This window comes from Juglans microcarpa x Juglans regia, chromosome 1S (genome assembly GCF_004785595.1).
Source record: "Juglans microcarpa x Juglans regia isolate MS1-56 chromosome 1S, Jm3101_v1.0, whole genome shotgun sequence".
In the NCBI taxonomy this organism is placed as follows: domain Eukaryota; kingdom Viridiplantae; phylum Streptophyta; class Magnoliopsida; order Fagales; family Juglandaceae; genus Juglans; species Juglans microcarpa x Juglans regia.
Window position 1 is genome coordinate 23,222,922 of NC_054595.1, and position 25,428 is coordinate 23,248,349.

At 34.7% G+C, this 25,428-nt stretch overlaps 3 protein-coding genes across 5 annotated transcripts; 1 reads left to right on the top strand and 2 right to left on the bottom strand.

Moving 5' to 3' along the window:
• The first annotated feature begins 2,168 nt into the window (after window positions 1–2,168).
• On the top strand, window positions 2,169–6,692 carry LOC121247436 (protein FAR1-RELATED SEQUENCE 5-like). Its single transcript, XM_041145784.1, has 8 exons — window positions 2,169–2,752; window positions 2,849–3,394; window positions 3,492–3,762; window positions 3,928–4,230; window positions 4,319–4,411; window positions 4,480–4,554; window positions 4,637–4,729; window positions 6,534–6,692. The coding sequence occupies exons 1-8, from the start codon at window positions 2,169–2,171 to the stop codon at window positions 6,690–6,692; spliced, it is 2,124 nt and encodes a 707-aa protein (XP_041001718.1).
• Window positions 6,693–9,368: 2,676 nt separating this feature from the next.
• On the bottom strand, window positions 9,369–12,021 carry LOC121247098 (1,2-dihydroxy-3-keto-5-methylthiopentene dioxygenase 1-like). 2 transcript variants are annotated; one of them, XM_041145434.1, is made up of 5 exons: window positions 11,864–12,021; window positions 11,653–11,740; window positions 11,473–11,567; window positions 10,751–10,990; window positions 9,369–9,695 (listed from the first exon to the last, which is right to left on the bottom strand). In XM_041145434.1, exons 1-5 carry the CDS (start codon window positions 11,873–11,875, stop codon window positions 9,567–9,569), a joined length of 564 nt encoding a protein of 187 aa, XP_041001368.1. In that variant the 5' UTR covers window positions 11,876–12,021; the 3' UTR covers window positions 9,369–9,566. The 2 variants fall into 2 exon arrangements, with proteins under 2 accessions (XP_041001368.1, XP_041001369.1); XM_041145435.1 differs by lacking the exons at window positions 11,473–11,567; window positions 11,653–11,740; window positions 11,864–12,021 and adding an exon at window positions 11,089–11,228 and having other exon boundaries at window positions 10,751–11,043.
• A 1,931-nt stretch (window positions 12,022–13,952) lies between these two features.
• LOC121247508 (protein TIFY 4B-like) lies at window positions 13,953–19,324 on the bottom strand. Of its 2 annotated transcripts, none has more exons than XM_041145847.1 (9): window positions 19,021–19,324; window positions 18,706–18,836; window positions 18,195–18,349; window positions 16,246–16,336; window positions 16,007–16,169; window positions 15,551–15,610; window positions 14,967–15,030; window positions 14,668–14,879; window positions 13,953–14,398 (listed from the first exon to the last, which is right to left on the bottom strand). In XM_041145847.1, exons 1-9 carry the CDS (start codon window positions 19,160–19,162, stop codon window positions 14,382–14,384), a joined length of 1,035 nt encoding a protein of 344 aa, XP_041001781.1. In that variant the 5' UTR covers window positions 19,163–19,324; the 3' UTR covers window positions 13,953–14,381. The 2 variants fall into 2 exon arrangements, with proteins under 2 accessions (XP_041001781.1, XP_041001782.1); XM_041145848.1 differs by having other exon boundaries at window positions 14,967–15,024; window positions 19,021–19,321.
• Window positions 19,325–25,428: the final 6,104 nt, after the last annotated feature.

The window sequence follows — 25,428 nt, forward strand, 5'->3', positions numbered from 1 at the left end:
ATTGCTGCATGAGTGGCGATTACCTCGCGTTTCTCCAAGCAGGTCACCTTTTGCATTTTTGGTCTTTTTTTTTTACAATAGTTCTAGATACAACCGGGTTTTACACCCGCCGTGAAACTGTCTGTCACGTCAGCGTGCAATAAAAAAAAGAAAAAAAAAAGAAAGAAAAATGCGGAAGAAATGAGGGAAAACCAAAAACAGAAAGAAAGCAGAGAGGAAGAGGGCGAAAACGAAGCTTGCTATTTGTAGGAAACCAGAGAGGAAGAAAGTGAAAGAGATCTCGTCGTGTGTTGGATGCGTTTGCAGTGTCGTAGTGCATTGGAGTGAAATCGAATCCAAAAAGTTGCGTTGGGTTGGATGTTGTAGATCAAAACCAGAGAGGGAAAACAGAAAGGTCGTGCGAAACAAGAGAGGTCGTGCAAAACCAGAGAGGGAAACTTGTCGTCGTGCGAAACTAGAGAGGGAACCTATCTTCGTTCAAAACCAAAGAGGGAAACCTGTCTTTGTGTGAAACCAGTGGGTTGGGTCGTCGTGCTTTGGATCCGCCTTCGCTGTCATGCGTCTTTGGTCGCCGCCGTTCATCCCACGTCACATCCTACAAAAAAGAGCTGCTTGATTCAGTTGAGATGTATTTTTGAGATTTCGCACCCTGTTGTATAGCGAACGCAAAACCGTCTGCTAAGTACATTCGGTTGAGACCCAGTCCTCCTCCGAACATTCTTGGTGAATTTCATCAACAAAAATTTCTTCAGACATTGATGTTTTTCGTTTTAAAATTTTTGTCAATGATGGCTTTTGTATTGAACAGGTTGTTGGGTACTTTGACACAAGCACTGTAGAGTTCGTGGGCGGATCTACTTCAGGCCATCTTCTCAATAAAAATCATTCAAAGCACTGGGTAATAACAGGTTATCATATTGTTACTTTTATAGCATTAAGGCAAAGATAGCAGATTTATGTAGTGGTTTTGAAAAATTCAGAATGCATTAAAAGGGACCCAGAACACACCATTAAAAGAAGCTGAAAAAAATTGAAATCATTTGCTAATAAAAAATTCTGTAGTGGTTTTGAAAAATTTAGAATGCATTCATCTTGTAATTTTTTGCCCCGGATGCAAGCCAAACTCATAAAGTTTGCAAAACATCATGAATTAATTGTTTTTCCTTTTGCATTGATACTTACAAAAAAATGAAAGAGTTTGTCGACTAAAGCTTAAGGTTCTTTGAAAGTTGACATGGAACCTGGAAGCTGTTTTTATGTTCTTTATAAGCTTCAAACTCATGTGTATTAATTAGTGTTCTGGTGAACATACGTTGGTGGCGCCATTATTCCTCATGAGAAGATCATAAATTATATTTGTGATATATAGGAAGGAAACAATACTAAATATGCTATATAATTATCTGGTTACACATTAATCTAAAAATACTAAATTCTTATATATTGATCTAAAAATGATTAACTTGAGTTATATAAATAATATTTATATTTATAATGTATTTGTCTATCTCTCAGCATGGGAAACGGGAAAGAACAGCCATCTACGCTAACACCATCTAGCTCAAATCCCTTATATGCGGTATGTTATATCATTAAATATATCAATAACATTGGAATTTGTTGAGTTGATATTGAAATTTCATAATACATCAATAACTTTATCTAATGACATGTTAGGACATATCATCAACTTATCCAAGCATCCCAAATTATATGCTTCGTTACTATGGACCAGTGCCTGCGTGGTCACCGGCTTTTTTGCCATATCCAGTTGGCAACCAATATCCAATCAACATACAGGTAGTAATATTTATCATGTATAATTTTTAATAAAAAAATAATAATTTAGCATGGCTTCTTTTCAAGAGTTTAATTGCAGTTTTTTTTTTTTTTTTTTTTTGTGCTTTTTGTAGAAAGCTGGTTATACACTTTAGCATGACATGGAACCTTTGAGCCCTCCCATCAATACAAGCTCCGCTACTAGCAAACTAGTTGGTTCAGATAATAATAGACCTGATGGTGGTCAAACTGATGCGCCATGTACATCTAGAATTGAAGAAGGTAATAAGGATAAACGAAATCCACGAGAAACCGAGGATGGTAATGCCGGGTCATATTAGAATGAGCAGTTGGATTGTGATGATATGATTGAAGAGCCAAAGTCAGGGATGGAGTTTAATTCCCTGGAAGATTTAATCACTTATTATAAGGAATATGGTAAGAAATGCGGATTTGGGGTGATGACAAAAAGGACTGAGATGGGAGATGATGAAACTGTTAGATATGTCACATTTGCTTGTGCTCGTGGTGGGAAGGCCCGGAATAGGACTTTGAATGTCGTCAATCCACATCCAACAGGAAAGACGGAATGTAAGGCAAAGATCAATGCGTTAAAAACTGAGGGAAAGTTTCGGTTGACTACAGTTCATAACATCCATAACCACAGCCTCAGTCCAAAGAAATCTTGGTTCTTTCAATGTAATAGAAAAGTGAGTGATGCTGTAAAAAGGGTCTTAGATACAAATGATTTGGCTGGCATCAGAATGAATAAGAGTTTTGGATCTCTTGTTGTTGGTGGCGGTAGGTTTGAGAACCTCCCATTTTTGAAAAAGGATTGTCGTAATTATATAGATAAGGCAAGACATCTAAGACTTGGCGCAGGTGGTGCAGGAGCGCTTCAAGAGTATTTTTCACGTATGCAATACAAAAATCCTGAGTTTTTTTCATTAATGGATTTGGATGATGACAGGAGGTTAAAAAGGGTCTTCTAGGCAGACCTCCGTGGTAGAGCAACCTACAAGTATTTCGGGGATGTGGTCACATTTGATACCACATACCTGACGAATAGATATGGGATGCCCTCTGCACTATTTGTTGGTGTAAACCAACATGGGCAATCAATTCTGTTGGAAGCAGGCTTGATTTCTAGTGAGGATATTGAGACCTTTGTGTGGTTATTCCAAACCTGGCTGCAGTGCATGGATGGTATACCTCCGAAAGCTATAATCACTGATCAAGACAGAGTCATGAAAAATGCAATCGCTATTGTTTTTCCCATAAGCCGACATAGATTTTGTCTGTGGCATATATTGAAGAAAGTTCCTGAAAAGCTTGGCTCTTATGGATCATACAAAAGTGGAATGAAAAGTGACTTAATGAAATGTGTGTATGACACCCAAAGCGTTGAAGATTTTGAGAAATATTGGGATAATTTAATTACCACTTACAACTTGCATGAGAATGTGTGGTTGCAAAGTTTATACACTGAGCGTGAGCATTGGGTTCCAGCATTCTTAAAGGAGTATTTTTGGACTGGAATGAATACGACGCAGCGGAGTGAGAGCATGAATGCCTTCTTTGACGGTTATGTTCATGCTAAGACAAACTCGAAAGAGTTTGTCGGCCAATTTGAGAACGTATTAAAAAAAAATTGAGAATAAAAATGCCGCGGACTTCCACACATTTAATGTCACAATTCCCTGCATATCTAGATCTCCGACTGAGAAGAGGTTTCAAGATTTGTACACGAATGCTAAATTCAGGGAAGTTCAACAGAAGGTTACTGGCATCATCGATATGGATCCAAAGTTACTTAAGAGGGATGGTGCAATACATACCTATTTGCTAGAGAATGAAGTTCGTTTGGAAGAGTTCACTAAGATGATGACGCATTATGTGGACTTTACTGAGGAAGATGCATCTGCAAAGTGTTCTTGTGGTTTATTTGAGATGGGGGGCATATTGTGTCGGCATATTTTGACCGTATTCAAATGTAACGGGATTAAATATTTGCCAAATAGGTACATTTTGGATCGATGGAGAAATGACATAAAAATGAGATACACCTTGATGCACATTAGCTATGATGAAGGGGAGCAGCACGCAGATTGTAATAGATATTCAAGTCTGCTGAATATCTGTTATCAGATTATCACTCATGCAACGGGTTTGAAATCTAATACTGAGGATGCAACTACTAAGTTATATGCGATGATTGACTTGTATAGTGCCAATCAAGAACCCCCATCGATGACCCAAACGGGTTCCAATGTCGGTTGTACAACAAAGGACACAACCACAATTGGTAGTTCTAAGCAAGTGCTCAGTCCAAGTGTTGTGCGAGGGAAAGGCAGACCCCCATCTCTAAGAAGAGCATCCAGGATGGAGAATGACATGCGGAAAGCTAAAGTAAAGACAAAAAGCACACCCGGAAATGGAAAACGTAAAGAGGTATAGATATTTAATACTTGGTTCTTATTTATATTTTATAAATGTAACTATCACTTATGTATCTTATTATTTCTTACTTGATTAATAGCACAATGAAGGAGATACACCAGTTGTAAGACAAATATGCAGGAATTTATTCCTTACTCCAGAGATCGATATGTCAAGTGTTGGTGGCGTCCAGGTATATTGGGTTTTTTTATTATTCACACCCTAATATTTGGCTGTGAGTTAACAAGTACTTCTGACCAGACTATTCCAGAAAGCACAGCTATTGACATCAATGGAACCCAAAACCAAGAAACAATGTTTCAAAGTCAAGAAAGTGTAAGTGGATCCCAAGTGTTTTCGATATATTTAATTCTAAAGATCAACACCACATTAACAATTGGGTTTTTTTTGCTTGCAGCTACAATTTGGGTTGGATGGATCACAACCAAAGTGCGGATGGATCACAACCAATGCACTTTGGGTTGGATGCATCATGAAGTTTGTGATAGAGGTTGGATATGCTTGCTTTAGTGTCTAAATATTAATTGCTTCAGTGTTTGTGATATTAATTGCACATTTGGGTTGGATGCACTTTGGTTTTAAATGATGTTATGTTAGGAAGATGAAAATATTATTTTTCTTATAAGCCTAGGAAGATGAAAATATAAATTGTATCCAACCCTACAGACTACTTAACCGAATAGATATTTGAGAATATCCACTCATCCACGCACTTTTTCAAGAATTTAAGCCCTTATAGCACTTTTTTTTATCAGTAAATGCATATTTATGTAATATATATTGATAGGCAATTTTTTATAAGTATATTTATAGGCATTTTAAGTCCTGATGGTTTATAGGCATTTTAAGTCCTGTTGGTTTATCATTTCATTATAATTGTTGGTTTATCATTTCTTATAGTTGTCACTATCTTCATTTGGTTATTTTTGGTAGAAATATTTCAGACATCTTTGGAAGTGCTCATAGAATGCATTGTTTAAGGGGCTCAGACTGCTTTGTTTAAAGGGCTGACTGAAAGCAATAATTATTTCAAACATCTTTGGAAGAAACATGGAAACCATTGATAGAGTGGCATACAATGAAAGTGGGTCATTGGAAATTTTTTGGGACCTTATGTGGTCATTTTGACTCTCATTTGGAATGAAAAGCAATCTGTGTAATGTAATATGTGTAATGCTTTGAGAAGAGGAAATGAAATCTGTGTGATGCATGTATAATGCTCTGCCAACTGCCTGGCAGCTTAGAGAAGGCTATTGAAAACCAATCTGTGGAGATCAATTAAAGATTTTGTGAAAGGCAGATTTGATGTTTAATGCAATTTGTTTCTTTTCATATGCAGTTTATTGCAACTTAATGCAGTTTGTGAAAGGCAGATTTAATGCTTCGATAACTAGATGTTTAATGCAATTTGTGTCTGTTCAATTGCAATTTGGAAATGCAATTTGTTTCTGTGTTGATCAATTTATTATATATTGACCAGTCTACAGAATTTTTGTTTCTCATAACAGTTCGCCTCTTATCACATGGAATAATATTCCCACAAAGCTTCCCTGTTTCAGTTCACCACAAATCTGTGTTATGCATGTATAATGTTAAATCTTTGACATCTCCATACATTTGACCCCACAATGAATACAGGAAGGATAATGTTTTGTTTTTCAGATAAATAAACTGCAAGAGCAATATCAGATACAAAAATTTAGATAACATAAATACATCAAGTGACATTATCCACATGGTGGTGCAAATCTACATTCAAAGTTTTAAACAAACTAAGGAACAGATTTCATGTGAGATTAAGATTACAAGTTAGTTACCAATTTTGGGCAGAACTTAAAACTTAATATATTTACATCAAGTACGGATTCCAATACAACAAGCAAATACAAATGCAAAAGCCCAATACGGAGTAGTGTGCGTGAACACGACATTTCAGCTTCATGTACCACAAGCACCGACTCCTTCTTCCGAACCTCCTCATTTATATTGGATAGCAGCATCTCTCTCTTCTCGATGTCATTCGATCTCTTACGGAGCTCAATCTCCCTCTTTTCGACATCATCGAGTCTCTTATCGAGTTCTCTCTCCTTCCTTAACAGTTTATTTGTTCTCTCTCGAAGTTGGAACTCATTGACTTGATTACTATCTGTCCACTTGAAAAACTTACAATATAGTAATCTCTAATCATTTCATACAAATATAAATATAGGAAATGTTAGATGTACAGCATATTAATCATTAAATATTACAAATGTATTATGTAAAGGAAAGATGTAGTCACCTATGTGTTGTAGGTTGGACACCCTAAGAAGGGTCGTCCTGGATTTTTTGTAGTATTTGAGAATTTTAGTGTGGCTTCCACATCACAGAAGCAGAATGGTATGCCCACAGTGTGTTTAGTAAAGGATGGGCCAAACGTTGTTGATGATGACGACGACGACATTCTAAGATGAACCAAAATATTCTTATAGTGAAATTGTAAATAGAGAGAATATACAAAACAACTTTGATTTCTCATGAAAGTTATTCTGTATATTCATGTCAAAAAGGAACAGGGTTGAAAAGGAAGGCCTATGTAATCCTAACCATGTGTGAGGGTCCATGCTACACGTCCAATTATAGCAATTTAACCAATATGAGTTAATTGGCTTAAGTTAAAAAAAAACACCAATAAAAAATACTGTAGTTAGCCATGATTTGCATATTTCCACAGCTGCCAAAACATGGTAGAAAAAAGTCTAAACTACAGATATCGGTTTGCCAATTAAAACAGCACTGTGTCATATATGGAACACTAGAAAAGCTTAAACAAGGAGGTAAGTTTTAACTTGGCAGTAGATTCCTTATTGCTACAATCCCTAAATTAAATTTTTTGTGTAAAAAATAATCTACACAAGCCAACCAACTTAATCAGCAAAGGCATAAACAATTACATATTCACAAATAATTATGTATGTATTGATTCTCTACATATTCAACTTACAAATAAGAAACCATCACTTCCTTTACACATATCAGAAACCATCAAGGTTCCATATAGGTCATAACTCATAAAGGAGTTCACCAGTTAGTCGACACATCCAAATTGAACATATATTTGAGTGCATCTTGAAACATCAGTACAACATAATAGCTATGGCACCCAACTAATCATAAGACAAATTTTTCATAGAACAAACAGAGAAACAAGATGCACTCAGATATATGCTCACCAATCAGAGATTAGATAATGAAAAATTATATAAGAGTGTAGTGTGTATAAGTATGAAAAATCTCTTTGAAATATTAAAATTTATCAAGGAGTTCACCAATCAGTCTGACACATCCAAATTGAACATATATCTAAGTGCATCTTGGAACATCAGTACAACCTAATAGCTATGGCACCCAACTAATCAAAAGACAAATTATTCATAGAACTTAGCTCATAGCTATCAACAGAGAAACAAGCAAATGAATAATTATCTGCAGCAACTATGATTCCACCGAATTATAAAAAAAAAAAAAAAAATCAATTCCACCTCTACCGGGACATATAACTAGCTGTTCAAAGACTATGATTCCACCGAACATACATCTGAGCTGTTGAAAGAATTGAAAAAAATTTAAGGTTAGCTAAGGGTTGTTTGAAAAAAATATGTTTGCCAAAAAGGAGGAAAAAATAGGACAACAGACAAGGAACCTTACCTGGGACAACCCGTCTTCGTGCGTTAGGGAATGGAGTGTGTTTGAAGTTTTGAACTTAGGTCGTGCGTGGGTTAGGGTTTGGGTTCGAGTTAAGGTTAGGGTTAGGGTTTCAGGGCTCTGTGGGAAGGGGATTTCATGCAACGGGGACGCAGGTCGTGCGTTAGGTTTTCGGGGCTCTGGGAAGGGGATTTCGGGGTGTCGTTGCGGCTTCCTCGAAAGGAGAAGATGAAGGGAGAAGATGAAGGGAGAAGAGGAAGGGAACCTTCTGAGAGAGAGAGAGAGAGAGAGAGAGAGAGAGAGCAAATTTTGGGCGAAACCGGGGAGCCCTGCCTTTTGAAAGGAGAAGACGAAGGGAGAGAGAGAGAGAGAGAGAAAATGTTGGGCAAAACCAAAGAGGGTAGCCTACGCAAAAGGAGAAGACGAAGGGAAAAGATGGAGAGGGAGAAGATGGAGAGAAAATGTTTGTTCGAAACCAATGAGGGAGGCCAACTGAAAGGAGAAAGGAAACGAATTTGGTCATGTTTCAAACAATTGGAAACGACGCCGTTTTCAATTTTTGCCACGTCAGATGGCGATGCCGCAATGGGGATGCAGGCAGTTGAATACAGAATTTTTGTGAATTACACAAAACAAAAAACACCGTCAATGTCCATTTTGCATTTGTTTGACATTCCAGATGGATTGTCCATGGTCTTTATTTTGATTGGTGGGAAAAAAAAGTAATATATATATATATATATATATGACAGTCTGACTAGAAAACTAAGGTCTCGTTTAGTTTCACAGATGATCTCAACTCATCTCAACATTCAAACAAAATTCAAATACAACACTTTTTAATTTCAAATTTTCAAATTTTTAATTTTTTCATTTAATCTATCTCATCATTATAAATTTTTTAAACTTCTAAACAAAACACAAAAAATAATTCAATTTTTTAAAATCTCAAAATAAAAATTGTAGTAAAAAATCATATTATAATAATATTATAACTTTCTAATATTTTTATTCAATTTCGTCTCTCTCCTTTTTTAAAACCTCATCTAACATCTTAATTCAATTTCATTACTATTCACAATCTATGTCACTAGCATTCACGTATTTCTCATTTCCTATGTATCAACAAAACGAGGCCTACGCATCGGAAGCAAGCTCTCAAGTTTGAAACGGTTTAAGGTCCATGCCAAATTTAAGCTAAAAATTGTGATCGAGTAGTCCTTTACCATTTCTCACCTCCTTGATTATCAGCATAAAAAGAAAAAGAAAAGGGAAAAAAGAAGAAAGAAAGAAGAACACAACTGTGATCGAGGATGTCCAAACAGAAACTTGGGCTCGAATGGTCAGGACTCGGGTTTAAACCTTGGGTTGGGCCTTAAAAGAAGATCTTCCCTTTCTCCTCTAAATTAATAACACAAAATTTATAGTCAATACGCAACGCTACCTTATTAAATAGAGTTTCTTCCATCTCATATAATAGCATATACACGTAAAGTTCAGTTCAATTATCTACTAACATGGTAAATAGTCAAGAGACCTTGCAACACCAATACATGTATAAAGCTTTCGAGCACTAATCTCCATAACCTCAACCAGCTTCAAGGCGGCACTCTCATATCGGTACATAGCATTACACATAACGCTTAGTGAGCTTCCAATGGCGCTCCCTCTTTCTCAATCACACTCTTGATGTACTCCTTTCTGGCCGGGTGATCCTCTTGTGGCCGATTATATGCAGTCCACACTGGCTCTCCAAGAAATAACCTCATCAACTGTCCAACACCAACTCACACCAATTAGCCACCAAACCAGCAAGACCTCGTTAATATTGCAAGTCAATTTGACAACAATCAAAACCAACATATTTGGGTGCTGTGAAGTTATTTTGTCCATCAGTGAAGTCCTACTTTTTTCTTTGGAAGAAAGGGAAAATCTAGAGAAGGTACTAATCCCTCTATAGGAGTAGTTTCTCTTTTATACAGTACTATAAATAGTTTGTTTCATTCTACAAGCTTGACCATAATTGAAGTAATACTCCTCCAGGGGGCTACCACCCAGACAATGGTAACAAATAATCAAGAATGTCATAGATAAGATCAAATCAAGATAATAAACCAATCAAATTATAAGATATCAGGAGAAATGATTTTTGGAGAAGAGGAAAGCTTCCTTGGGCAAAAATCTATATAGTGCAGCAGATTCAGAAAAGTGACCAAAACACTAGCTTTTTTATAGCCTCCATGGTAGGAGTAAAGTTATTTCGATTGTAAACAATGATGGCACCAAACTTGAAGACCCTGGTGAGGTAATGTCTGAAATTGTGCATTTCTTTAAAAAATTTCTCACCTCTCCCACTGTGAAAGCTGAGATAGTTTTGGACACCTTGCTAAAGGCTTTACTGAGAAGTTTATCCCCGTCAATACGAGGATCTTGCTAAACATGTATCTGATGAGGAGATTGGAGATTGTCTTTTACTCTATCAAGGATGGTAAGGCCTCTGGACCAAATGGTTTTAATGCCTTGTTCTTAAAAAAGGGTTGGGAAATTGTTGGGAATTCCGTAGTTTGGGGTGTTAAGTCCTTTCTTTCGGGATGACTTCTCAAGGAGGTAAAATCCACAATCAGTACTTTGGTTCCTAATGTCCCAAAAGCCCCCTCAGGTTAGGGACAATAGGCTTGTTTCTTGTTGCAACACTATCTATGAATGTCTGACAAAAATTATTACCAACTATTTGAAGGTAGTCCTCCATAGCATTGTTGTTAAGCAGCAAAATGACTTGAAAATCGTGATTTATCAGATAGCTTGCTTGAGAAGCTTTATTAATTACCTTCGTATAGTTATTGGTGTCAAGAGTGAAGCGGTGGTAGATTCCGGCTGGTAAGATGATTAGATCACCAGCCTTGATCCAGATGCGAATCCACCGGTCATCTTTGTCTCGAACATCAAAGTACCCGCTTCCTTCCAAACAGTAGCGTATCTCTTCGTCAGCATGTATATGCTCTGTGTAGAAGTTCTTCAGCTTCTCTTCGTAGTTGACCACTTTCTCCGGGCATAAATCAAGCAAATCCTTCAACATATTGAATATAACTGATCGCATCAGCCAAAACAAATATCTGCACTTGGTCCCCACACCGATTACAAGCATTTGACAAAGGGCATGACTTTCTTCCATTACTCGTTCAATACAAGGATCCAATCCAATAAGGGATATAATATTTTCACTCTTACTTATATCTTTTATAGCACTACAATGTGCATCACTCATATTTTCTTCTTCCACACTATAAAGCAAAATATTGATTTTTCACTGAGGATACTGAAAGAAAAAAACCAGTAATTGTTTCTGTAGACAGCCAAGAAAAGGAAAAGACAATTCAACCCAAATTTGTATTGATTAATAAACTATATCTATTTTTGAAGTTTTAATTCCTCCGTATTAAGATATTAAGATAAACAGATAGCGATAAGCAAAGAGTTGCCTCGAATCATATAAATACTAGGAAGATCTTGTTTAAGATAAGGAGCAGAAAATAATAACTAGTGTACTACCATGTAATTGTACCCTCTTGTTTCTCTGATTCTCTGCAATTCCTCATCTTTCTCGTAGTCTTTTGGATTCAAGTGCCAATACAACACTCCCAAGTCTGCATAGTCATCCATTCTCATCAGCAATAATTTAAAAACAGAACAAAAAAAAAAAAACCAGAGAGCGAGAGCGAGAGTTCTGACCAGCCAAGTGGTCCGATGGAACGAACTCTTTAGGAATGCGATGATGCGGGAGCCTTGGATCTTCATCGCCCTCGTCCATGAACCAAGCCTGCTTTTCCGTTAATTAATAGGTTTATAAAAAAAATATAAAAAGAACATCTGGATTACAACTACGAAATTTTTAACGATGATAATAGAGTAATCATCAAGCTCAGTAGAAGAAGGAACTCACCTCGATTGCCATGGCGTGACTCACCCTTGGATTCGGAGTGACTCAGCTTCTTCTAAACGAACCTTTAGGAATGGCGAAGACGGGAGTTGTTTACATGGGCGCCTTTCGGGTTTTTTATATTGGAATTTATTCAGATTATTGTTATCATTCTCGAACGTCCCGTTTAAGATTTTCTTGCCAGTGTGCGCCACGTGTTCTGTTTAATTTTCTCTACTTGCGTTTGTGGTGTGTGGCTCTGGCTAGTATTAAAAAAAAAAAAAAATATATATATATATATATATATATATCAACCTGCGATGCATTCTATACCATTCGAGTCATTGTTACTGTTTTTAATAAGTAATATTATTTTAAAACTTTTATACGGTCTACATAATTTGATTTGAAATACAAATTTTAAAATTTTAATCATACAAATATAAATTTTAAAATTTTAATATGTAAGATAGAGATGTTATAATTAAAATACACAAAAATTTTAAATGCCATTAAAAATAATATCCTCTCTTCTATATTTTATATCGTATAACCAATTTATACGTGTAATTCTATATATAATCGTGAAATGTATAACCGTCGCGCAATCACTTTAAAAATGAGTGGAGTCCACTATTAAAAATTAATTTTTTCATGTGGATCTCATGTTTTATTCATTTTTTTCAAAACGATTATGCGGCGGTTACATAATTTACGGTTGTAAATATATTTTCTCTATTTATACAACTATATTTTAAATTAAAAATATTTTTATAAAGCGGTATTATTTTTATAAAAAATACTATATATGTCATTTTTCATAATCTTATAAGAGCATTGGTAGTGGTTTATGCATCTTCATATACAAAATCAAATTTTTTAAAAATTGATTTTGCATGTGAAGAAAATTTCTCATATTTAATTATGCATTTCTGAACTAAATAATAATAAAATATTTATTATTTGATTATAATTTTTTTCCTATAAATCTGGATGGTCCAATAAATTAAAAATAATGTTGGGACCGATTAAGAGAGAGACCGAATAATGGTGGGCACCGAATTATAATCTGGATGGTATATTGGGGTTCGGATAAAGAGAAAACATTCAAAATAATGTTTGGGGAGTCAACCGTGCTTTTGTTTATGACTATGTAAAAATTTAGAAATGTATAATCCAACGTATATGAATTTAAAAATATTATTTAAATTTGAAGATGAAGATAAAAATGGATAAGCGATTACTAGCGCTCTGTCAGTCACTTTAAAAATAAATTATAATGGCTAATTAAGATTAATGTTTTTTAACTCAAATAATACTCAAAACGAAATTAACATACCATGTATTTATTCGTAACTCCCAAATGGAAAGGGAAGTTAATTGTATCGCAAATGATTATCGCACTTTTAATGAAAAGCTCTTACGTTCATCCCATGAAGTTTAAGCCTCGATTGGATATTTGGATATTGAGCTGAACTAAATTTTTTATTAATAATAATAAGTTAAAATTATAGAATAAATTTTGTAAAACTCGCCTAACATAAATTTAAATGTGTTTATATAAAAAATGTTGAGTTAAAAAATATTATAGATTCTACGTATAAAGAGATTTTGAATTAAAATAAATATAATGATTTAAAAATTGAATACTTGAATATTAAACGCAGTTCAAAATTAAACTGGACTGAATCAGTCCAAATTCCAAACGTGAGGTGGGAGCAGGTATTCGACTTCGAATCCAAATTGCGATAAACAATCGATTTTTCTGTCACATTTCGCCTTAAGACATTTTAACTGCCACAGCCCAGAAAACCAGTTTGGAATGCAATGATAGCCCTGCAAAGTGGTCATGGGAGCCCACAGCTAGAAAAACGATAAGTAATAGTATGTGAAAATTTTTGGAAACATGAGTAGAAAACGACAAGACGTCTGAGTCACCAAAACATAAAAGAGGGTAAAACGTAGGGTGTAAAGCACCCAACTTCCAGCCCCATCCCCATTGCTCATGATGCCACCATATCACTACTACCAGCACCATCATTACCACTTGGGATCGCCCTTAACTGGGGGCACCATGGCCACTACTACTATCTGTTACCCTAACCATCTGAAATGAATAAAATAAAACTACTTCAACTTGTAGAATAAGCTATTAGCAATAGCATAGCAACATAAAGCATACATTTACATAATGAACGGAAAATGGCTGCTTCCGGCTCTAATCTCAACCAAGAAATCTTACCCTCGAGAAAGAGATTCCTAAAGATGGAAAAATGATTGTTGGCATTACAAAATTGATCAGGTTAGTGCGAACTGGCCCGCCCCCCATTCAGAACAGACAATTCTCCAAAGCAGCTTCTCCAGAAATAGACATTACAAGACTTACTGTCCGTTGAGCCAGCACAAATCATGCAAAAGGCAGGCCATAGAGGGGGCTGTCACATTGGTTTCTTCTTCCCCATTTATGTTTAGCCTAGTGATCATCTAAGCACGGCTCTCAATTTAACTCCAAACACCGTCTGACCTAAAGAGCGATTCCAATTCAGCAGTCTAGGACATCTGCAATGCAGCCAACAAATAATCTATAAATGACCGATGACCAGTTCACGAGGAATTAGTTTTGTTTCATAACCATTTCTTGATGGCTACTAGTCGTCAGTCAAGTCAAAATGGAGAACCTGTTGATCATCTGCATAGATATTAATGCTCATATTCCAGCTATCTGTTTTGTGTCATTATTTTTTCATCAATACGTGTGACAAGTTGTGTAAACGAGTTATGCAGATTACAAGTGAAGAAAGATGCAGACAAATGACTATCAAGCTTACCTTTGTCATTGAGATCAACAGCAAGACCAGCACTCTTTAGCTGATTGTCGACAGAACTAACCAAGGTTTGTGGTAGTCCATGCTGTCGTGGAGAGCTGGTGCTACTCCGGCTTGATTTTCCATTTGGGGCATGTGTCCTCACTTGATGGTTTAAGTACATCTCCAAACTAGAAGTTGTTGATCCCATATTTTTCTTGATCTTTAACCTTCCCCTTTAAGGAACGTGAGCAGAAAACAATATGTGGTGAGATTGAAGACTTGAAAACAATCCCAGCACAAAATTTGTCCAGATTAGGTACCTGTCTTTCCGCTTTTCCAGATATCTCTGCAGTGAGACCTTTCTGTTCGCCTGACCCTCTACATCTTAAGAAAGACCACCAAAGGTTCAAAAGGAGATCATTTTCATATATTACAGGGTAGGGAGCTCCTTTGACTAATTAATTCCCTAAAATGCTATCATCAGCCCCTCATAGCATGCACAGAGGTCTCATTAAGTGAAAAGCTTAGATGTGATTTTAAAAAGTATCAGTCAATGTAATGTGTTTAGTTCTTTGCTAATCAAGGCTGAGGAAGATAGAAAGTTTCAAATAGCAGAGTATGGCATACATTGAAAAGCAGGAGCGAATGTGTGGGCATCACATGGCCCCTCGGCACTTAACAAAAGCACCCAAGTTTTTGTTATTCATTTATTTACTTATTTGGATATACAGCATTTACGCATGCACATGCTTAGCATTTACCCATACAAGTATATCACTGAGAATGTCCTTGGCCACCTTAATATTTATGTGATAAGAATTCATTCGTGAATTTTTTCATCCAAAACTGTAACCATAGTTAAATCCCCCCTCCCAAAAATTATATGCAAACTGAAATTTCTTACCAGGGTCACGAGGAATGCTCCCTTTGTCCCTATACTGCTGAGCATATTCTGTCATCTTCTCTGTGAAACAAAATAAAAACAACTGGTTACCTAGTACCTTTGAAAATAAGCAATGAACAAGACAAGTGCGGCAGGCCAATTTCGCATAAAATAAATCAGTGAAATCCTTTTCACTTTTAATAGTAAAATTATCTAAAAGAAGGGAAGATATAAATTAGCTAAAAGAAAGGGAAGATATAAATTAGATAAAAGAAAGGGAAGATATAAATTAGCAATGTTATCAATTTGCAAATATGAAAGAAGTGCTTAGACCATATGGCAGATCTACTTCTATGTTCACTTAATGTGCCTTTAACATGGTTTCAAGTACAGCTGAAGCAATCATGAGAAAAACTGATGCATAGCCTTCCAACAGTGCTCAAACAATAAGCTAGCAAATTGTTTTGAAAAAGTCACCTGTTTGCATGATGTGCGAGATATTGTTACAAGGAGGAATAAGGTGATCTTTCTCACTCGATATCTGTAAATGGCATGGAGACCAAAGAGCTGCAGCTCCACAAAGTGCATCATCCTGAGGTATATGGATCGGACTTGCAGCAAGATGCATGATTGCTTGTGCCTGTGAAATCCAGATAGGTTGTATTGTAAGACCAACATGTGACTGGAGTTACCACCAGGTATCCAAGTATCATTACCTTATCAGTTGGCACTCCATCATACACATTCACCTTGCCACAATAGAAAATCGTCATTTGCCCCACTGAAGGATTTGTAGCACACGGACTCCTGTGCCCACATTGTCAAATACTTCAATTTATAAAACTTGTTCAAATGCGTGGATGGACATGATATGCCACTTTTTTTTACAGTACAAACTAAAAAGCCACGAGACAGGGTTTACTCTGGAGGAATGAGTCCGAAGGGCCCCACCTTGGAGAGGTTTCCCGACATTAAAAAAAAAAAAAAAGTAGCCATGGAATTTGCACTTGTTTTAAGGAAAAAAAATTCCATTAAAAGAAAAAAAATACAACATTTAAAAGTGCAAAGCGCTGTTTATAATTACATTCTGCTCATCAGGTTCTAGACAAGGTAATTTCTGATCTGGTGTTTTCACATCCTGCCAGATAATCAATAGATGACTTTAAAGTTTAAACTTCCATCGCTTTCATTAATATCCAAAATGTCAAGAAGCAGAAAGAGAAAATAGAAAATCATTTGCTTTTATCTGTCCTGAAATTCAGCACTAAAAGATAAAAGCATTGGTTCTTTCTAAAATTGCACAATATTTGGCGAATAGAGATTTGCAATAGGATGCAGGATGAGAATAGAATCCAAGCCTACTCTCTGGTTCGTGTGTGTGCATGTGTGATCGCTTTGGTTCGTGGAAAACCCTCATTATAGCATGAAACCCAGGCCACATAACAAAATCCAACTATAAAACATTCTCTAGCAGAAATAGTAACATAATCCAGAATATGGCATTCAGATAAGGAATCAACGATGGGTCAAATATCTCACTAATTAGGATCGTATGCAAAGTTAAACCTTGCCAAGTTGAGTTTTTTTTTTTTTTTTTTTTTCAAATTAAAAGTGCATCTCTCATGTTAGAAAAGTGTCTGGTCAATAAAACTGAAAGTTTCTGGAAACAATCTGCACAATTAACTGTTGGTTAGGTACCTCTTCATGCTATGGCTTTCTCAATACATTGCCAAGCCTACCTCACCAGATAACATATAGATAACATATTGATATCACTGTGATATATACATAGCACAAAACTTTCCATGCATAGTGGGGGTGCATAAGGTTTTTTTTTTTTTTTTGGGGGGGGGGTGCTATAAAGTTAGACTGTTCAATGATTCTGCCACATCATTCCGCAGCCCCCGTTTTAAAATCTCCTCCATTTTCTAGATTCCTTCCAATTGAGCACTAAAATACTAATTTTATCTAATATATAGTAGCTTTTTATACCTACAGTTGCTCTTGCTCACCTTTCTAGCTATATTTACTTCCAAAAAGGTATTTGAAAATAATTCGAATATAGCAAGGAAAATCTTGTTTCAGCAACTTTGGCTTCACGCTACCCTACACTCAACAACAACCAATCGACACCAGCTTCTTCTTTTTTTATAAGTACAAATCAACACCAGCTTCTTTATGAAGAAACTTAACCAGCAAGGGCATCCACTATCACCATATATGTCTGTCCTTCTCGTTCAGTCTTTACTGAATTCATCTTGTTCAAGCAAAACACCTCATCAGTGTCTTTCAATATCAGCCAACCATATTGCTTGAGTTTAAACAATCCCCCAGGCCGTCAAAGACACCAACACCGACCAATCACCAACATAGAAGCCAAACAAATTTGACCGCAAAAAAATTGAAAGAATATTTTGGAGAATGTTTTCTGTGTAAAGGTCCTAAAGGAACACGCCTCAGCAAACAAAAATTAGCAACCAAACAGAAAAATATATTCAAAACCATCTTAAAGAATCAAAGACAGATAGATACTAAATCAACACCATTCAGTAACTTCTGGTTAAAAACTTCCATAGCTAATCACAGCATATTAATACCGATTAAAAAAAGTCAAAGCACATTAAGTATAAGGGCATAACCAGAAACGTAATGTTAAAAGCTAGACCTGGGACTAACGGCATTGTTATCTATATCAGCCGATCGATCCCCAGAAGGAGCCGATTTGGGCGGATCCTTTCTCCCTTGTGATTCTTCTGCCGATAATGAAACTTGGACATCAGGACTCGGTTCCTTAACCGAATCAACCGAATTGGAAGTCGCCTACAAATATATAATTAATTCATTCAAAAGAAACATGTTAAATAAGTTTTCAAAATATATAAAACAAACGAATATTGAACGAAAAAGAAAAGTGAAGCTTTGTTCGGTAGTTAAGAAAGGATTAGATATCATTAACAAAAGAGAGCAAAGTTCAAGTAAGCCTTTTTTCAACATTTGGGTCAAACTTCTAGTACTTTTGCTCGCACTAAAGCCGTCACTAACTGTCCCCTCCCCCACAAAGAAAAAAAAAACACAGACACGGGATTTATAAGCAAATAAAAAAAAATATTTTTCTTTCGTCGATTTTCTGGGGAACCAAACGGGGAGGGGGGAGGGTAAGAGCGGGTGAGACTCACGCGCGGAAGAGAAACGACGGCCTTCCTGAGAACTCCTGAGGCGGAATCGTCGACGCTCGGCTCGAGCAGAGCCTTGAGGGAAATCACCTGCTGGATCGCCTGCGATTTGTTCCACGAGGGTCTGCGCATTCCTGTACGGACACGTGTCATTATTTTTATTCATTTTTTAACCAAGTTACATATTTATACAGAGAGAGGGGGAAGGGAGGGGGGAGTGTAGGGAGTGTCGCAGCCTCCCACGGGTTTTCAGGGAGCGGGAAACACGGGGAAGGGCAAAATCGGGAATAGGGGAGGATGGGGGTTTGTGTGAGAAACCTTTATCTTTGAGGAATTTGCGGCAGTCTTCGCGGGTGAGCTGGGAAATGTCCTCCTCGGTGAGCTGGTTGAGGGGTTTGTCGAGTATGGACCGGCACGTCGTCGTCGTCGTCGTCGTCGTCGTTGTCGCAGCGGCGTTCATGGCGAGGAATCCGCCGGGACCCGCGGGTGATCTGTACAGTTGTCGTAAATTTGAGGTGGGTATGGGTTAAATGCGTTGGGGGAGGATGGGAGGGGAGGCGAGGGGGGAAGAGAGAGTGCGAGAGAGAGAGAGAGAGAGAGTGCGTGCGGGTGGGTGGGGGGTGAGTTTGGAGAAAGAAAAGAGTAGGCGCGGCGGAGACTCTCCTCTTTGCTAGGGACTTTTTACAATCTAGGATGCACCCTAGCCTGCCACGTACTACTTTGTCTTAATTATTATTGTCTAAACTAATTATCCTCCTCTATTATTTTATTTTATTTTACTCATTATTTAACTCCCTCCAGCTTTTTATTTCTTTGTTCTTTTTCCCCTACCCCAACAGTGGTGTTGTAATTTTTTTCATTTAAATCAACAAAGTAAAACGAAGATGAAAAGTGAGGAGTGCAAAAAACTTTAGTATAAATATTAAATAATAATTTTTTTTATCATAATTTTTGTTAAAATAATATTATGTACAAGTTCTAATTGTACAATTAAATTTTGTATAAGTATTTCATTATCTTTTATAAAAGTGTGAATCTCATCAAAAATAAATAAATTTTCACACCTTTTTATCGTGGAGTTTACTTTTTTTTATAAAAGAATTATGCGGAATTTGTGCATTTATTACTTTTATATATCCTTTCGCTTTTTGTTATCTCAATTATGCATGATGACAATGTGATAGATTTTAAGTGAATGACATTTTACTGATTGACATAACATTATGTGTAACAAAAGATAGAAATTAGGATTTTAGATGAATAATAGCATTTCTCTTAGATTTTAATCGTCTTTGGTGTCAAATATAAGGGGTCTGTACATTGTCAAATCGAATAGAAGGTGTGATGGCGTTTACTTGATCATAATGTTGGTAATAGTTGGATGTTTAATTTTAGAGTTCTTATATAAGTAATTTAGATCTGATTTAGGAAAAAGAAGTATAGTTAGATTTAGAAATATATATATATATAATAAAATTTAAAAATTAATATGAAATAATGTGTTACGTTAAATATATTTTATAATAAAATAATATTTACAATCTAATATATTATATCAAATAATACCATGTATAAATTTTTTTAAATTGAGTATTTAGTATTTAAGAGTCTACCGATGGAAAAAAAGGCTTCAAAAAGACTTTCTGAAAAAATATATAATATATATAAACTCTCTAACATTCTAATTCTAATTGGGAAAAGAGTAAGAGTGGGAAATGCAACCTTAACATGATGAATGGTGACGTAAGAGGGCATGTGTAATTAATGACTCGTAGATAAGTTTGGCAATATCGCATCTCATTTTATTTTATTATTATAAATTTTTAAAATTTTTATATAAAATATGATAAATAATTTAATTTTTTAATAAATTTTAAAATAATAATAATATTAAAATATAATATTTTAAATTTTATCTAAAATTAAAAATTATAATCTCAATGTCCAAACCTATCAATTTGTAACAGCTTATATAGTCGCTTACAGTATTCACTATTCAGCAGTAACTCCAGAGTCGACTGGGGTACACTACGGTCATTGTACAGTATGGCAGTAATGAGTTGACTATGGATTTTAGAGATAATAATTATTTTGAGGTATAAATTCATATGACGGGTTTTTACTGTCATTAATATTAATAATAATAATAATAATAATAATAGTGTTTTTTTTTACTGTTATTTCTGACTCACCGCATTATGACATGACGTACCGTACGTAATCCTGACTTTGTTTTATGGAGATGAGTTGTCAAAGAGAATCCCTAAATATGGGCCAGACTTTTGTTGTCTCTTTACTTACTTCAGTCCATCAATTCTCTGTTCGGCCCACTAAATACCACTTTCTCCAACTCCAACCTCCAGGCCCCTCGTTTTGTTGAAGCAACCGGTGGCAGCTAATCAGCTGCCTCATGTGAATATTTTTAGAAAAATTTTTCTCATCATTTTACATCACATATTATATATTTTTTTTTAATTTTTTTTCTTTTACTAAATGTGTATATATATAGATATGATGAATAAAAGAACTTAATAGTTTAGAAATAATAAAACCAAAAATAAAAAATAAAAATAAATGTGGTATGTAAAGATGATGAATAACAAAGTTCTATATTTTAGTATTGGACGATGCTATTCTGTCCCTTCAAGTTACCTCTTCAAGTGTATGTTAGTATATTTTTTTTTAAAAAAAATGATATTTATAGTCGTGAAATACGTAAGTACCATGCAATTCATTTGAAAAAAATTAGTAAATTTGGAATTTACAAGAGAAAAATTAATTTTTTAATAGTAGATCTTTTTTTTTTAAAAATTATTGCATGATGCTTATGTACTCCACGAATATATTCAGAATCATTCTTTTGTTAATGTTAGAAAAAAAAATATACAGATACACTAGTGATAATTTTTTTTTAAAATCAAAATACAATAGCTGTACACTTGAGAGGGCAACTTAGCATTCTTTTAGATAATGAGATGATTTGTAAATAATTATAAGATTATTAGTTGAAATTAAATTAGTTGAGATGGTTTCATCTTACCTCTGTATCTAAACGGACACTAGTAAAAGAATATGTTTGGGAACTAAACTGTTCTAAGACTATTTAATTACTATTTACAAACAGTTTACTAATATTTACAAAAAGTTTACTATTATTTACAAACAGTTGCTTATTATTTTCTTATTATTTAAAAATTATTTCTCTAGTATCTACAATAATATCCAAATAAAATCTAAGTCAATCAAGTCTAGGTACAAGGACGTCGGTTTTGCTGTTTTGATTGCTAGTGTATTTTAGTTTTTTTAACATTAAAATAAAATAAAATAAATGCACTAGCCGTCATGAGCAAGGGCAACCTAGCATTTTTCAAGTCAATAACATAATATAAATAAATAAATTTTTTATTTTTTATTAATTTAAGTTTTTATTATAAATAATAATTTTATACTTTGAATTTGAATCATAACTCTACTTTTTATCTCATTAATTAGATATTTCAGTTTTAGAACAAACTGTAATTTTACAATATTAAAAAAATTATTTAAAATATAATAATAAAATAAATATTATAGTCACGAAGAGATTCTATAAAAATAAACTCATATAAAGTCATGTTAGATAAATATAATTTGATGTGATATGTTAAATTAGAAGATAAATATCGCTTGATGTGATATGTTAGATTGTAAGATAAATATAACTTGATATATTATGTTAGATTATAAATTTATTTTTATTGTAAAATAAATTTAATGTATAATATAAATTTTATTAATTTATAGTGTTAAGAACATAAATCTTTCCCAAGGGCGAGAAATAGCCATCCTTGGTTAATTAGGTCGACACCTTGCTTTGTTTTTTTTTCCTCATCTTTTTTTTCCCACTTGTTTCCCGGCCACCTTTTACGTGGATTTATTTTTGTAAAATTATTTTGTAATTGTGGTTAAGCCTAACTTGATTCGAATATCTGATCTCCCTGACATGAACGACCTTACTCCAAATCGATCCTTTTTTTTTTTTGTTTTCCACCAAAATGTTGACAGCTCATTGTTTCCATTGGTTTGAATGAATTGGACCTTAGGCTCATGTTAAAAAATAAATAGAAACCCTTTGATTGGACCATTTAAGAGACCTAGGATTTGTTTGGATTTGTTAGCTGTAATAGGGGAGTAATCACCTCATAACCTTTTTTTTTTTTTTTTTTGGGAGCAAGTCGCATAATATTGATAAAAGCAGAGTACATAAAGTTTTGGATAATGGAGATTAACTAATTACATTAATAGGAGGATCTTTGTCGCTATAGAATTGCAATAGTGAATGAGGAATTTGGATTATAAGGATGTTACCAAAAACTTACGTTATCGCTGCCCATTACACTAAGTTATACGTGCATCGATTTTTAGATCGATAAATTTTCTCCACCTTCCATTCCTTGAATGAGTCTAGATGATGTCTGATGTCATTGATAATTGGGGTCATGATCTATTCTTGAACGAGAGATATGTTTAAGATTGCTTTGATAGTGACTCGTGAATCTCCTTCGAGGATTATTCTTTCCAACTTCAATTTTTCAACTTCTTTAATAGCCATTAAAGCAGCTGATGCTTCTCCTACATTTGAGCTTACCTTGCTAATGAGATCAGTTTTTGCAAATAATAAATTCTCATTCTCGCCCCAGCAAAGAGATGCAAGGATAGATCCCTCTTTTTTAGTTGCCACATCAAAAGTTATTAGTTGATAGCCATCAGGGTGTCTTTCTTCTGTTTCTTCTATCTGACTCTCTTGTCTTGCCCATGCTCTGATATGCTGGTGAGAGATTTTAATCACTGATTCAACATATGCTGAGATTGAGGGTGTTGCCAAATTATGTTCAGACTGATTTCTCAGGAACCATAACTGATCCATTGCAATTGTAGCAAATATTTGAAAATCATGCTGCTCTTCCTCTAGAATCTTCAGTGTGGGCGATAGATTTATGATGATACTGATCCAATTAGAAATTGATTGACTTGCAAAGTGAGAAGTATCCAATTGCCACTTTGATTGTCTCCACAACACTTTAGAAAAAATACAGTTTAAGAAAAGATAAGAGAGATCTTCAGCTTTAGTTTTGCAAAGGGAACAACGGATTTGATCTTCATCTAATGCAATGGCTTTGCTGATCTTAGTTTTTGTGTGGAGGATACTGTGGTGTATCTTTCAAAGGAGCATCTTTAATCTATCTTGTAACTTCATCTTTCAAATGGCCTTCCAGTTAACGGGCATATTACTAATAGAAGCTGTACCATTCTACTGAATCAGGACGGCATAGGCTGATTTAATCAAAAAGTTTCCAGAAGTATGATGAAGCCATTGGAGTTTCTCAAGTATGTGTTGAAAATTTTGATTAGCTAGTGATATTTTTTGGATCACTTTAGAAGTGGTTTTCTGAAAAGAGAGTGCTGAGAAGAAGAGTGTTCCAGCATCTTGGTTCTTCTAAGATTAGTTCTGATACAGGTATTGATTGATCCACAACAAAGTCAGTGGAATTCAGTAGAAGTGGATTGACTGGTAAAGTAGGAATCCATGGGTCTGTCCAAAATCTTGTGGTGGCTTCATTCAGTAGAACTGTTTTTGTTTCAATAATATTATAAGATTATTTAGCTAGGGAAGAAAACAACCTTAAAACTGTTCACGCAATAAATTCGAATCGATAGGCGCCGGGTATGCATTTAGCAACATAGAAGTGTAGATTCAAGAACAGCCGTGGTGTCGCTTTCAAACTTTCCACTGTTCCACACCCGACATCTATGAAACAAACAAATAATGGTTGCTTCCTGCTCTGGTTTTACATACAGTTGCCTACCAGCTACTCCTCAGCCTCATGCCATCATACTAGCTCTAGACTTGCCTGTACATCCATGTGGCTGTCCACCTCAAGTTGTTACGTGGTATTACGTGGTTATAAAGAGAGTGATAAATTTAGAGTGAAATTTAATATTATTATAATATTATTTTTATTTTAAAATTTATTTATTTATTATATTTTATATAAAAATTTTAAAAAAATATCTTAATTATATGAAATGAGATAATATAACATTATTTAATATTACATAACCAAATTAGTCCTTATCTTTTATATTAATTAAAAAGCTTGAAATAAGGTAAAAATATAAATAGTTAAATTTATCTATTTTATTTATTTAAATTTGTAGTGATTTCACGTTACACCAAAGTCAAAAGTCTTGAATTTGAATTTCGATTTTATGTTTTATTTTATTAATTACTCCTCAATTTATATATTTTTATTAGTTTAAATTTTTGGATAAATGTTAATTTCACTGTTTCTTCCATGTATATTAACGGTATGTTTAGCAACACAACTTTTTCAGATTATTTTATTATTATTTATAAACAGATCATTATTATTTATTATTATTTTATTATTATTTATAAACTATTTTCTTATTATTTACAGATGATATAAATAATCTTAGCATACAACATCCAAGCAGAGCATAAAGGTTTTCTTTTTACTTGTAAGAAGAGAAAGAACTCCGATATGGATGACGGTGGACAGATAAATAATCATGTCAAGTACAAAGTTTTTGGGTAAACTTCTGATAACCTCGTGTATAATTAACTTGAAATGGTGAGATAAGATGAAGAAATGGAAAGAGAGATCCCAGCTAGGAATTTTGCCTCTGACCGGGACTGATTCATCAGTACTAATCCCCACCCGA